The sequence below is a fragment of the Crocuta crocuta genome, unplaced genomic scaffold, assembly GCF_008692635.1.
Source record: "Crocuta crocuta isolate KB4526 unplaced genomic scaffold, BGI_CrCroc_1.0 scaffold244, whole genome shotgun sequence".
NCBI lineage: Eukaryota > Metazoa > Chordata > Mammalia > Carnivora > Hyaenidae > Crocuta > Crocuta crocuta.
In genome coordinates, this window is record NW_027530191.1 from 188,560 (window position 1) to 204,638 (window position 16,079).

At 37.1% G+C, this 16,079-nt stretch overlaps 1 protein-coding gene across 3 annotated transcripts in view; it reads left to right on the forward strand.

Annotated features, from left to right (window-relative positions):
- Window positions 1-16,079, forward strand: part of FAM13C (family with sequence similarity 13 member C) — a 155,092-nt gene that overhangs the window by 66,433 nt on the left and 72,580 nt on the right. For all 3 annotated transcript variants that reach the window (XM_077765229.1, XM_077765227.1, XM_077765228.1), the window contains one exon: window positions 12,083-12,146. In XM_077765229.1, coding sequence (XP_077621355.1) covers window positions 12,083-12,146 — 64 coding nt within the window. The remainder of the gene's footprint in view (window positions 1-12,082; window positions 12,147-16,079) is intronic.

Here is a 16,079-nt window from a genome sequence, read left to right on the forward strand (position 1 = left end):
TCCTTTTTAAAAATTATTCTTTTTTTGAGACTGCCCTTGGTTACTTTATAAATTATTAGCACTTCACTGGACAATGATTAGGCATAAAGATAAAAGGGAAACTCAGAGACATTCTCTCATTAAAAATAATAATAAATGAAATATGGTTATATTGGAAAATATAAAATATTCCAAAGAAATAAAAATCTCTTGTAATCTTACCACTCCTTTATAAACATGGTTACCAGTGTGGTATACGTTTTTATATTGTTGCTAATTTTTTTCTTAGTTTTTATTTTAATTCCAATTAGTAAACGTACAGTGTTCTATTAGTGTCAGGTGTACAATATAATAATTCAATACTTCCATACATTACCCTGTGCTCATCACAAGTGTACTCCTTGTATTGTTGCTATTGTTTTAATATGGTATAAAAAATTGTGCATGAAAGGGACTTTCTGATACATTCGAATTGAATTCATTTTAAACAGGCTCCAGAGTATAAAGTTTGACCAGAACGCATTCTCAATATAATCTTAAAGATTATAAATATAAAGAGATATATATAGTTATATAAATATAAATATAAGATTATAAATATAAAGTGGAGTAAATATAAATATCACCAAGCTCAGCTTCATTATGGCTAAGGTGATCAAATCTGATTTTTATCAAAATACTCTAATACAATTTTCTTTAAGAAATTTTTTTTTACAAACTTTGGTATCATTATTTTTATAAACTTTGGTATCATTATAGCTTTGTGTTAGAAATAACATTTCTAGGAGATGGAACAAAAATTTGTCCTTAATATCTCAACATTTTGTAAAACATCTTGGCTTAACTTGGACTAGGCTTAAGAGACAAATTTCAATAGTGATTATAAAAGATAGAGTGTGAATATAAATTTAAATTGAATTTAAAACTGACCAGCTTTTTAGGCATTCAGTGTCCCTGAGGCCATGGGAATGAGGCTATTCTTTTTTTTTTTTTTTTAATTCAAGTTACTTAACATTAAGTGTAGTCTTGGCTTCAGAAGTAGAAGCCAGTGATTCATCTCTTACATATAACACCCAGTGCTCATCCCAACAAATACTCTCCATAATAGAATCACCCATTTAACCCATTCCCCCATCAACCTCCCCTCCAGCCACCTCAGTTTGTTCACTGTATTTAAGAGTCTCTTATGGTTTGAGGAATGAGGCCATTCTTTAACTTACTCTTTATCTTCCCAATGAGGCAATGGTTACTCTGGTGCTTCAGGGTTATTCTTTTTCAAGACTAATGTTCAATGCTACACACAAACATACCACATCCACTCACATCATATATAGTGACATATACAGCTTCCACCCAGTCTTTCTATTTTTCTTTTATTCTTAACCAAGTTATTTAATTTGTATATGTACGTTTTTTCATATATATGAAATCTTAGGCATGTCTGTGTAACCCATTTGTCCTACTTATATTGTATTTTCCCATACAGTGTTGGGTGACTATGAAGTATACCATCATTTTTGTAATTTCAAATTGGTATTTATTTTGCTTACTTCTGGAACTCATATTTGTAGATATTGCTGTAGGAAGAATTGTTTAAAAATATTTTTATGTACTTCCATTTTAGTTTCCTTGGTTTGTGCTTAAGGACAAAGCTGTGCATACATGGGATTTGAAAGGATAAACCCAAAAGAGATGCGCTGTATAAATTTTTCAGGTATCTGATTATGAAAGAAGATAGGAATAAAATGGATAATTGATAATTTTGAGAGACTTAGAAAGTCATGTGACTGGATTTCTCTATATGGCAACATCTTATGATACTGGGTCTAGGTGAAATGTTTGAGACAGTTCAGTCCAATCCCCTTCTCCATACTTGTTTATTCTAGATATTTCTATTTAGCCCACTAGCCTTTATAGTTTTCTCATTCAGATTGTGCTTAGGGCAAAATGCCTTTGACTCTGACATTCCCAAATCACATTTGGAAGGCATGCCAGGTGTGGAACAATTCTTTGATGTATGGAACTAATCTGCACATCTCAGGGGCTCTGGTATCTTTGGTTGTTGCCTGCAGAATGTCAGTGGGAACCCCCAGCCTCTGCACCAATCACAAATAACCTCTAAATTTCCTAAATGCTTTTTAGAGTGTATACCATCACCCCCTAGAGAAATGCCAACCTCATGGGTACATATTCATGATGTATTTACACATAGAGAAAGAAGCAACTACATAACAGAATTATAAGTTTATCTTATTTTTGTTTAACATATACTTATATACAGAAATATATACTGGAAAGACATAAATCATTATTTTACTGGTGGTTAAATTTTCAGATGGAATGACTGTGGGTGGTTTTAAAAATATTCTTTTTGCTTTCCAAATGTCCCCCCACTAAGTTCCTCCTAAGTTTATAGCTGGGAAAATTATTTATAAATGAAAAAAAGTGGTATGAACTGTTCAAGGTATAGAACCATAAATAAATTTGTTATAATTGCTACAATCATCTTAAGTAATTTTATGTTCTGTTTCTTTGAACTGTTGTGTATCATTTCGAAGTAGACAAGAATATTAGGAAAGTATAGCAGAGAATGGATTTTTAAAAATTATTTTTGTTAACTAGAAGAAACCTAAGAGGCATTTTCAGTGGTGCCTGTGGCTTTTACGGTGGAGGTCAGTTGGGATCAGAAAGCAAATATTAAAGGTGATTTTTATAGGGTCAGATGACACTTAAAACCAGAATTTTTATCCTAGAAACCTCTTAATTTGAGTGTTTTATTCTGTGGATAAAAGCTGAAGAAAGTCTTTTTTTATACCCTCTAAGCAGTGCAAGCCTTTCAGGGGTCCACTAGCATAGAGTTCTAATCAAGAGAACTCCTATGACTGTAGATGCCAGTGGAGAAGGAAATACCAGGGCCCTTTAAATGGGTATGGGGTCCAAGAGGTGAAACTTGAGAAGATGTAAGCAGGAATAAGGCCGGATTTCAGGAGATTTTTAAACAATGCCTTGAATTTAATACCCACACAATAAAACAACTTTGGCCACGCTAAGCCTATTGAATAAATCTAGACACATAATAGAGGCCTTGGGATTTGCATGTGGAGGGCTAGTTCTCTGGGAAGGTTGTTGTCAGAAGTGGATCTGAGATAAAAAGTGCTGGGAAGATGAAGTTACCACACTGTTGGAATGACCTGGGAGGAGGGGCATGGGAAGAACTTGGAACTGAAGGAAGAAGAAAGTTAAGAACAGGCTTTAAGGTAACTGCCAACAAATTTGATGTGCCTCATCAAACTTCAATGAGAATAAAGCATTCAAGAACTAGGCTCCTCTGACTTTTCTGATCATCAACTCACCCTTGCCCTTCAGACCAGCACTAATCCAAGTTCTGTTCATCTTGTGCCAAGACCACATTGGTAAAGAGAGGTTAGTGTTGCATGTGTATATGGCATTTGTTGTTTGCTTTAAAATGGAATGATGTCGAGAATCCTAACTAGCATGAGTACTCTGGGAATAGCAGGTATACAGATGATGGCTTATTCAAGACATAGACAAAGGGCCATAAGGCTGGAGAAGTTGCACTGTAGAGAGACTATATCAGACGGCATCAGGAATGTTGGCAGTGCTCAGACTGCACAGGACCTTGTAGCCAGGGTATGAATCTCAGATTTTGTTGAAGTACAGAAGGAAGTCATTGGAGATTATAACCAGGAGAATGACATGCTCAGATTTACATCTTTAAAAGACCCCTCTAGGTAGTGTGTGTTGTAGAGAAGCAGAGAGACATATTGGAGACAATGCATTATCCACGTGGGAGATGTTGGTGGCAGTAAAGATGGAAGAGGGAAGAGGAGAGGTGAAGATTAGAGACTCATAATTTCTTCTTTTTGGAAGAGAAATAAAACCTTTAATAGGTAACAGTTAGGATTTAGGCTTCTTTAATATTAATGCTTATGTAAGTCCTCTGTGTTGTTTCTTAAGTTCTGTTGTTCCTAGAGCTATATTGATTCATAATTTAAAGAGAGAATGTTGGAAGCTCAAGTACCAGATGTAATATCACAGTGCCCAGGGCAATGAAGATTTTAATATTCATCAAATATTTACCTGTCATTCAAATTAGCTACCCTCCCCTACCATTATTTGGGATCTCCTGTCCCCTTCACTTTATCTGTTCCTGGACTAAATCTTCATTTGGGTGATTTTTTTTTGGTCCCTGACTTAGAAAAACAGGTATTGTGTTTACTTTGTAATGTTGCTCAGTTTCTTATATTAGATTCCTTCAGAAAGCAGAGTCTCATAGGAAGCCTTGAGTAGAGGGAGGTGATTCCTGGAAGTAGGAAGTGGGGGAGGAGGGAGAGCTGACTGCAGATATGTAACTGAGGTTTCTATTCTTATCAACTGGAGATTAACCCCCTGAGGACTCTCTGAGGACCCTTGTAAATACACCTGTGGGTGTATCCCTTTGGAATTTTGGGGGTTGAAGTGTTTATTCCCACACTCCCTTCTTTGCTGGCAGAGGTTGTCCCCAGAGGAGGTAACTCCCCCACACTTCTAGGCTGAGGGAGTGGACTCTGCCTCACAAAATCCTTGAGGCAGAAAAGTGAAGAGACTTGGCAGGGAGATCATTTGAGTGAGAGAACTGTCCATGGAGCTAATGCATCTGCTATGACCACTGTGTCTCCTGGGCTGGTCACTGCCTGGTACAGGAAGCAGATGTCTCATAAATACTTACTAAGTGAATGGAATAAATGAGATGATGGAAGGAAGTGCTTTGTATACAGCTCAGCAGACCAGGTGCTGCTATCATTAATAATAATGTATTAGGACCTCTGCTCCCAAAGGATCCTTTGTCCTCAATATCCCTTCCTAAACTCTTCTTTTTGATTCATAGGAGTTTTTGACCACACCCATGGCTACTCTGCCTCCTTTCTTCTCTCAGTACTGATGTTGGCCTCATGGGCTTGACTAACTACTCGCACATTCTTTGGGCATTAGCATGGTTCTGGCTGTTTCTGGGCTCTGCTCCAGCCCACCAAGGTGAGGAGTGGTATCTATTCCAGTGCTTCTGTGCTGCCTTGTGTTCAGTGTTTTTTTTTAGAGTCTCTTCAGGGACACAATTTTTCCCTCTTCTGGAATGTGTCTCCCCGGACCCCAGGCCAGAAACACCCAGAGCACTCCTGTACTCACAGAAGTCCCTCACCTGTGTCAGCCACTGGTATCCTCCCAGGTTGCTGTACCTGGACCTTTAAGATAATGTTTTCCCATTAGGAATCTCCCAGAGTGCTTGTTAAATACATGTTACCAGTGCATTCCTTTGGGAATTCAACTTCAGTAACTGTGGGGCCCAGGAATCTGTTTTTAATAATACTGATTGATTGTAATCTTCAGAGAAGTATGAAAAGGGGTGGAGCTTGGGTTCTAATAATTAGTAGCAGGGCATATTATTAGAGACCAGCATTCTGCCTTTAGCCATGACTTCCTACTCTCCTCTATGGAAAGTCATTTACATGGACAAGTACATACATACATGGTTTGAAAAGTCAGTTCATGAACATCTACTGACTACGGTTTCTGTTTGTCACTGGTCTCTTGGGGGTCATTTAAAATTCAGTGCCTTGGTTTCTTTATCTTTGAAGATACGTACTGGGCTGCCCAGTATGTAACCTCAGTCCTTTGGCACAGAAATTTGGTTAAAAGAAAAACACCAATAAGGGAATGTCTTTAATATAGCTTAGACTCCCTACAGAAAGGAATTTTATATTTACTGGTATTGAAGATTGTTATTGTTGCTAATAATACTACTGGAATTTATTGGCATCTTGTCTCTGTCTGCATATAGAGCTATTGTTTGTACATAAAGAATGTTTTGCTCAGATGGTTGTCCTCTTGGGATATACCTTTTGTTTTTAAAAGAGTTTCAGGAAACAACAGTCATACAGCTAGCCAGTAGTCATCCGGGTATACATTAGTGTTTCCCATGTTGCTTTCTGAACAGAGGCTCAATTTAATTCAGTGGAATATCTTGAAATCTTAAGAGTGATCCAAAGTTCAACTTGGTTCGGACTTAAGGTTCTGATTCTATATGAAGCATTCTGAAAAGTGTGCTGGCTGCTTTCCTTTACTCTTTTTGCCCAGGTTTTCTAAATGTGGATTAGAACACCACTTGCTAATCTTCACCAGGTCTCCTCAGGGAAGAAATGTAACTGTCTGTGGGAATGAAAGTCATCCCATCCTGCCAGTCCTGCTATTATGTTACAGGTCGGGAAGAGAGAATGAGTTTTATCATAATTATTGTCCACACTTGGGAATATACCAGAATTGACAGCTGTCCGTAACCCTAGGATGAATACTTTATTACCAGACATATGAGTGCCTAGTATGTGCCAAATGTCAGGTTTAGCCCTAGAGTTAAAAATAACAAGCAAGGGTCACAGGGTCTCTGCTCTATAGAGTGTATCATCATGAGAGAGATAATCAGATAATTATACAAATACAAAATTAGGGACTATGCTATGGAGCAGATGTAGGTCAGAATACAGAAAGAACATACAAAAGGGAGACCTGGTTATGAGCTACTTGGTGTCTATAGGATGGCTGTGTTAATTGGGAGAGAGAGTGGAGAGGGAACAGCATTATGGGCACAGGAACAGCACATATGAAGGCCTGAGGTGGAAGGGGACATGGTGCATCCAAAGAACTGAAAGAGTGTCAGTGTAGGAGTAGCAGAGAGGGAGAATGGTATGAATTGAAGTTGGAGAAGCTAACAGATGATAAATCCTTTAGGATGTCCTAGGATACTTTAAGAATTTTGATCTTTAGCTTAATTTTCATATGCAGAAGGGTAATGACAAGATAGTTGTGTAGAAAATGGCTTGGGGGAATAGAAGGGAACTAGGGAGACCATGGAGGTTGTCCAAAAGACAGAATATAATGGTTTAGCCTGAGGTGGTAGTGGTGGAGATTGAAGGGAAGAGGACAGGTGCAGAAGTTACTTGGGATAAGAAATTGAAGGACTTCATAATATAATGGCTATTGGGTTAGAAGAAGAGGAATGTGTCAGGATAATTCTCAGATGTCTTCCCTGAGTAAAACATTGGATAGAGGGGGAAGTTTTTCAATTAGATAGGGAACACTTTCACCTGCTAATTTAATTATAGATAATTGAAAGGTTGATATAAAAAATTCTATGCTAAGATATTGTTTCTTCACAAATTATCACATCTGTGGCTAGACGCCATCCTTAGGCCAAGAAAAATATCTTAATGTTTTGTTCATTTTTCTATTTGAATTCCAGTACACATTCTGAGGGAAGACCACTGCAGGATGACCCGATAGATTGACTCAGCACATGCTTTAAGATCCAAGCAATGTGGAAACACCAAAAATTTTAGAAAATTTCCACTTCAGTGAGTTATCCACAGTTTTGCAGTCACCGAAACTGGATGCAGCTCCATCCAGGAAGAAGCTCTTCTAATATCAACACACAATTAGGTTTTCTATTTCTCTGTTAGAAGTGCTTTTAATTTGAAGCATATAATGGTGGCAATGATGATAGTGGCAGTGGCGGTGGTTATGATGTGGTGTTGGTGGTGGTCATGGTGATGACAATAGTGGTGATGGCTGTAGTGGCAGTGACAACAGTGGTGGTGATGACGACAGTGGCAGTTGCTGTGATGGTAGTGGTCGTGGCAGATACAGTAGTGGTCATGGGCAATGGTGGTGGTGGTGATAATGGCAGCAGTGGTAGTTACAATGATGGTGATGGCAGTGGTGGTGACCATGGTGGTGGTCGTTGGTGGTGATGATGGTGGTGGCAGTGATGACAGTGGCTATGGCAATGATGCCAGTGGTGGTCACACAGTAGTGATTTTGGTGATGGTGGTGGTGGTGACAATAATGGTGGTGATGATGACAGTGGTCGTGGTGGTGGTGACAATGACAGTGGTGGTAGTGGTGGTAAAGCTCAAAAGCATGACACTCCTATCAATGCTGAGGGCCATAATTGTGCTCTAAGGAGTCCAATCTGCATTTCCTGTTGCTTGGACCAGCGGGCAGGGCTGTCCTGGAGCTGGCAGAGTGCTCTGACTAGCCTTCTCCTCACTGACCTCTCCAGAAGCATGCATTTGGTAGAGATGTGCTTGGTTCCTTTCCTATTTTTATTTGGATGAAGAGAAGCAAGAGAATTGGAGGGAATGTTTCAGTGTGACCCAATGTTTGTATTTTGGCTAGCTTCCAGGAAGAATTATAAATAGTTCAAGCAGTATCTTCAAAAACCTTTTTAAAAAAAGAGAATTTGAGACATCAAGCTACTGTTCCAGTTCTTTTTTCATTGCTAAACTTCTCTAGTGAGAAGCTTTCATTTCTGTTTCCTCTTCTGCCATGAACTTTATCTTGTTCAATCCACTGTCCTTTTGTTTCTGTGCTTTCATTCTCATTATCTCCAGATGACTGAGATTTTCTAGCAGTGTGAGCTTGGGCAATCCCCACACATGCCCTGTTTTTCTTGAATTTTCTCCATAGTACTTAGAATCTGGTGTACCATAGCTCATTGGTTTATTTCTTTAGTTTTTTTCTCTTCGTATGAAAATTATAAGTTCCATGAGGGCAGAGACTTTGCTTTACTGTTTTATTCCAAAAACCTGCAATCATACCTGGAACATAATTGCTGGTTCATAAATATTAGTTTAATGAATGTAAAAAGTTATTTAAGTTCCCTGTTTCTTGTTAAGTCAGATGGTATGATAATACTAATCTCATATAATCACTAAGAAGATTAAATGGAATAATGTAAGTCAAGTACCTGGCATTCCCAGCCTGACATAGTAATGGCTAGTGAGTTGTTATATGGTCCTTGACACTTTTTTTTCCTTACAAGTCCTTTCTCTTTAATATTTAGCATGACATTTTAAGCTTCTTAACTTCTTAGTGATGGATCTATACTTTCTTTATTCTGTCTACTAATTGGCCAGTTTCTGAGACTTACCCAGTGACCCTGGGTAAGGAAGTCCCAGGTTTTGTCCCTTTCAGATTGCTTATTCACAAGACTTTTATCATTGTTAATTAAATATAACATTAATTATCATCATTTTAAATTCTATTTTGGTATTTTTCATATATGATTCTAGAATCCATGTGTGATTTTTAATATTGGTAGCAGTAATTATACTACGAGGTAGCTGCTATTATCCTCACTTTACAAAATGAGGAGACTGAGGTTTTAGAGAGATTGATATCTTACCCATGGATACACTCACTTAGTAAGTGGTCGATGAAGATCAGCTTTCTTCAGTTTCTTCATTTGCCCATCCATCTGAAAGACATGTCCTGGGCGTATGCCATTCTAGGCACCATGCTAGGCTATGGCCACAACAGGGAAAATATCAAGGCAGAACCTGTGACCACGACACAGCACTGTTACCATCACTGCCACACCACCACTAAACACACTGTAGAGTGCCAAATCTAGGCTGAGCCCTGCTCAGGGATTATTTCTCTATTTCAGCCTTGCTTCAGGCTGAAAATATCTAAGAATTGCCTCTCTTTCTGCCAACTGCTTAATCTCCCCACCAAAATTACATATATATATTTTTTTACTTCCATTGTAAAAACCACCTGTCATCTTTCTAGTTACAAGGTCTCAAAACTTGGGAATGATTTTGATTATCCCATCTCTTTTATTCCATACTTTCAATACACACCCAAGACCTCTTGATTGTTTTTATCCTTGAAAATATCTCTTGTTTCTACGTCACCAGTTCCTTTCTACCATTGTACTATCAGCCTTAGTGGTCTGATCCCTGACTTACTGAAATTAGCCTGCATTTTAGCTTTATACTTTGCTTCAGATTCCATTAAATCATAAGCCTGCTAAAGGGTTAGAGTCTTATTGACTCTTACTTCCCCAAGACTACACCAGGCACAGAGGAGACATTCAGATGGTTATTGAATTAAAGGACCCTTGATGCTTAGACCACAGTTTTCAAAATTGATCTTGAGGTTTATTTGGAGATTTTAGGTAGTTTTCCTGGAAGAACATGTGAGTGTATTACAAGTGGGCTGTACTCTGTTTCTCAGTAATACATATTTTTAACAAAGTCTATTTCTGCTTTTCCCATTAATATTTGCTGCCTGTGTATTTGTTTTACTTTCTTCTAGCATCGAAGGCCTAGACAAATTTATGTTTAAACTATAAAGTGGTAAATATTTTTTCCACTAAAGAATACCACTCTTTCATCTTTCTGGTGCTACTATAACTCTATAGAAATGCAATTTGAGGGGCACATGGGTGGCTCAGTCGGTTGGATGTCCACTTTGGCTCAGGTCATGATCTCACGATTTGTGGGTTGTGGATTTGTGAATTGTCAGGCTCTGTCCTGACAGCTTAGAGCCTGGAGGTTTCTGTGTCTCCCTCTCTCTCTGCTCTTCCCCTACTCTCTCTCTCTCAAAAATAAATAAAAACATTTTAAAAAAAGGAAATGCAATTTGAGAACCACAAAGAATTACAAAGAAATTATAAAACACTCAAAATTTTAGATGTTACTGGATTGGACAGGTTCATTTATATCCCCCAAGAGGGTTTCCCTCATTTGGATAGAGCAATTTAGTATTTTCTGATGCCTTGAAATTACTGTGTTTGCAGGTGAGGGAATTGATGAGGATAGGATGGGCGTGCCAGTAGTGTTCTTCCTCACTTTGTTTTCTCACTATGTGATCTCTCCCTGAGCTCCTTGTTGGACCCTTAACCTTCTCTCACACTCAGGAGAGACATGCTGGTTTGTGCAGGTATAGTAGATGTCAGTGCATCTTAGACAATTTTGCTTTTTCATAGTCTTACTTTTTTATTTTAAGAAAATTGTTTGCACAGTTAGCAATGCCCTTACACTGCATAAATTTTATAATATTAAGAATATTTTGAAGAAGTTATGCTTGTGGCATTTTTAAATGTGTATCATGACTTTAAAAAATCATTAATCTTATTGACCATCCAGAGGACATATATGCTTTCTTCCAGGCTCAAATTGAAGCATAATAATAACTGTAAATAATTATGTCCCCAAATAAAACTTTTTATAAATTACTTAATGGTGACTAAATATTTTATTAAGAAAGCAGACATTTTTATAAGGATAATAACTATAACTTAATATGCTTATTATATAATATGCAAACTGCTATAGAAAAACTTGAATGTTATGTAACAGATACTGTTGGATCATAACATTTGACAAATCATGATTTGGAACTTAACATCGGTCAGCAGTGAAGCTTTGCTGTTTTGTATTTAAACTTAAAAAAATAATTCAGAGTAGATTTGCCTTATTTTATTAGAAACTATGTAATGGCAAAACCTAACTTCACCATGTTACCCAGAAATTGGTATGTTTATTGTGTTAGTTAAGAGACAGGATGAAATTTTCAAATGCTGTCTTCAATGAACAAATGGTATCTTTCTGTAGTAGCTGTACCAGATCTGTCAGATCACATAAGACTTTTTTGAATGAATGAAAAATAATGAATTTGTATTAGGTACTCAGGATTCAGCAGCGTAGAGAATGGACATAACCACTAATTTTTGGTGCTTACATCTTAATGTGGAAATGCAAATAAACAGGTTTTTTTGCGATAGTGATAAGTGCTAAGAAGAAAATCCAAAGAAAGTGTAATAGGGAGTTCTGGGAGGACTAGTTCTAGTTAGGGACGTCACGAGGGCCTTGTTGGGAGGTTTCATCACAACTGAACTAACTTTTACATGCTGAGAAGAGTCTGTTTATGAAGATCTGGGGGATAACAGTTTGGGACAACAAGTGTAAAGGTTTGGATGGGAACCAGCACTATGTGTTCAAGAAACCAAGAGAAGGCCAAGAGAGGCTGGAGTGTAGGGGGCCGGATGTTGAGTGTTGGGACGTGGGGCCAGGCAGACTAGCAGAATTCAAGCACTGTAATATGTTGCACACTATTATAAGGAATGGATTTTATTCCGTGGGCAGTGGGGCACAGCTGAGGGTTTTGAACAAGGATATAACCAGATCTGTAGCTGCCAGCTTCAAATTGTGCATTTTTGAAAGCTTTCTTTTAGATGGAAATAAGTTTTCTTTGTATTTTATAGAATCGACCAGAGGACTACCATTTGGTCAAAGGATGCTTTTGAGACTCAGCAGGAGTTAAATGAGGTAGGTGCCATCATTGTTAGTTACATGACCATGAATTAGCTAATCATGAAATGTATTATTCTTTTTCTTAGTATGAGGAATTCTTTCTGGTTAAAACTTTAAGTTACACTAATAAGTGAACTTGTTTTTCCTGTAGTTCTTTGGGTAAAGTTTTTCCTTATTCTGGAGCAAACATATTTAAAATATTATCTGTGAGATTGCTCAGTGTATCTTGGATATAAACCAAGTCCAGTGGTCATTTTATTAAACTCTTTTCAACTTTGCATTAAGATTGTATAACCATGGCTATGGCAGTTCCATTTGTAAAATTTTCTCTTAATTTTATTCTTCCTCTCTCTATTTCTAATGACTTTTGTAGTCTCAAATATAATCATGCTTACTATTTATCCATGAAGTATAATATAGTTTGATGTTTGCAGTATGGTCTTCTTAGTATGCTTTGAAACATTGAAGTCTTGTTTTCCACTCCAAATGGTTTCTCACCAAACCAGACATCACTATGTTAATGTTTGTTCTAAATTTCCTTTGAAATAGATAATTTAATTCTGCTGCTGGAAATCAATATAACATAATTAGGATCTGTTATTCTGAATGTCTTGGCTTAAGACCTTGGTTTGAAATGCTGTCTAGTTTCCCTGCCCTCATTTTATAATTAAGGAGCAGTGGGTGGTATATCTGATTAGGATTGTAGCAAAAGGAATGAAAAGATTTGATGCTCAGATGCCAGGAAGAGAGATGATGGACTTGAGGCAAATTGTTTACAAGTCATTTGAAGATTGATCTCTTTTCCCCCTCTAAGAAAAATGTAATTAAGTAAATTTAGGGGATTTTCTTTTTCTATTTTTTACTTTAGAATTTGGCAGAAATGAATAGACAAAGGTAAACTAGCTGCCTGATTAAATCAAGTTGGGTAAATAAATAAAGTTGTGGAAAATGACCTAAAGTTAACAACACAGAACACTGCTTGTTATTTATTTGTGCATAGAGACAGCCTTCAAATTCCTCAATCTCACTCATGGTAGCCAGAGTGACAAAGAGTTTAAGAAAAAAGAGACAAAAGCCTGAATCAATGAATGCATTATGAACAAGCAAAATGCTAGCTATAAAGAAGCACTGATTTGTTTTGACATAAGTGACTAGAAAAATGAGGTGATTGTAAGAGTCAACTAGTGATAGGTTTCAAGTATTTGTGAGAAACTCAGATTTATGAGCTGGAAACCCATGAGAATGCTGAGATTACTTGAGCATTCTCAAAGCACAGCTGTAAAAAGCTTTTTTGAAAAATCTGCTTTCCTGTATTTCTTTCCTATATTGTATTGGCAAATTTCATGAAATGTGCCAGTTCACTGCTCTGGGATTACACGGGTGCAAGAGCATTGAAGGGAGACATGATTTCTAAAAAGGAGGCAACACCCTATTTGAAATATGTGCTCTTCCACAATAAGGTGGTGTTGCTAATCCACCCTGGTTGATAAGAGTCAGTGTGTGTTCAAAGTGGTTTTGTTCCAGTCAGGGGGTAAACTTTGTGGGATTTGTACAGATCCACATACCTTCATGCAGTTTCTGTTGTGACTGAAATTTGGGGGCCAGACCAAACCTTAGAAAAACTTAAATAGAGGCAGCATGAATGGATCCAAGGCCAGGTAGGGAGAGTTAATATTATTAACGAAGACATCCTATAGTGTGGAAATATATTTAACTGGGTTTCCCCAGCACTTCCCAAATGTATGGAAAACCAAACTCTCTTATGGTAGAACTCCATAACATAATGTTTCTTTAGGCAACAGAGTCCTATAGAACAAAGGTGGGAAACACTGCTTTAGTATTTTTAATAGAAATAGAAATAGAAAACATATATAGAATAGTGTTTATATCCCTAATATACAGCTGGATAAATTCTCATAAAATGTGTAACTAGCACCTAGATTAATAAACACTATTATCAGCATCCCAGACACTTTTTAGTAATTCCATACTAAGTTATCCTCTCCAATAAGGATAACTCTTCTTCAGACTGAAATAGATTTGTTTTGTCTGTTGTTGAGTTTTTCATTAATGCAATGTATGTACTTTTTTGTATCTGGTTTCATTCACTCAGTATTGTGCTTCTGAGATTCATACATATTTAGCATGTAGTTTTAGCTTTCATTCTCCTTGCTATAACCCATTGTATGTTTTTCCCCTAGTTTTTGACTATTGTGATAAGTTGTTACTAGAATAATTTTTTTAATGAGTTGTGGTTTGGTTTCTGTACAAGTGGCTCTTTATACAAGTATTCCTTCCATCTGTAAATGGAAATAGAAGGCAGAGTTTTTGTTATGTTAGCTCCCTTCATTGCTCTCCATTTCTTTTTTTTATGTTGTTTTTTAAAAATTTTATTTATTTATTTCTTAAATAGTTTATTGTCAAGTTGGTTTCCATATAACACCCAGTGCTCATCCCAACAAGTGCCCTCCTCCATGCCCATCACCCCCCTTCCCCCATCAGCCCTCAGTTTGTTCTCTGCATTCAAGAGTCTCTCATGGTTTGCGTCCTCCTTCCCCCCAACTATATTTCCCCTTGTACCACACACTTACAGCCATCTAGTTTTCTAAAAAGAACCCATTAGTTCCATATGTGTTTTCTCTCTTCACCCCAATGGCAAATCTAAAGTCAAAAGAGTTTCTTGAGTTTCATGAGAAGATGGTCCACAAATATTTTCCAGACAGTTTTAAAGACCCTAATNATTATATATATATTTTATTATATATATATATAATAAAAATTTTCAGGTGCTACATATGTGCTTTATTTATATTTTCCCCAAATTTCACTCGGTAATTTTATTCTACTTTTGGAACTTTTTAATTATACTTGCTCTGTCACAGATAGATGGTGCTCAGCTATATTTTGGTTCCAGAGCTGGTACTTGATCCAAGGTGTCCTATACTCAGTGATACATGGTGTGATAAATATACATATAAGCATCTGTCTTTGGGTGTATTCCCCTACTTTACCAGTGAACTGGAAAACTCACTCACTTATTATTTCCACTTGGCATGAGTACAGATTTGATTTTAGCTAGTATCATTTTTGTTAAGCCAGTCTCAAGCTACCAGTCTTTGACCTTGGGTCTCTTGTTAAGACTTGCGTCTGCATCCCATGAGTTTTGGTGTCTCTGAGACTATGTTAAAGGAGTTTGTATCTGAAAAACTGAATAGGTCTCCCTGTTGCCATGGACCTGGGCTGTCAGATTCTTCATCTGTAAGACAACAATAGGTTTTATTTGTTGGAGTCTTCTGGATTGTGATTGGATTCTAGACTTGAGATCTATCCACTATCCATGTCTCATCCATCTTAATCCTTGGTTTTAGTTATTCCTCCATGTCCATATAATTGATAAGTACTCAGTAGATCAAAAAATTGAAGGATAAAATGAGAACAAATATTGTTTTCTCCCTCTACATCTTAGTAATCCCCTTCCTGGCTTGCTTCAGTTCCAATTAGAAAAATAGCAGATGTAGGGGCTCCTGGGTGGCTCCGTTGGTTAAGTGTCTGACTTCTGCTCAGGTCATGATCTCACGGTTCATGGATTCGAGCCCTGCATCAGGCTCTGTGCTGACAGCTCAGAGCCTAGAGCCTACTTCAGATCCTGTGAGTGTCTCTCTCTCTCTCTGCCCCTCCCCCAATCACACTGTCTCTTCTCAAAAATAAATAAATGTTAAAAAAAAGAAAATGAATTTATTTAAAAAAAAAGAAAAATAGCAGCTGTATAAAGAAAACTAGTAGATCTCCCCTCCCCTGAGAAAGCATGCCATATTGTGTCTTCAAACAACTTTTTCTATTATAAGCCACTGATGATAAAGCATCATATCAACTTCTGTTAGATTATCATTTGTAAAATTGAGGAAGGAAGTTGTTTTCTTTTAAATTTTTAACATCTATTTACTTTTG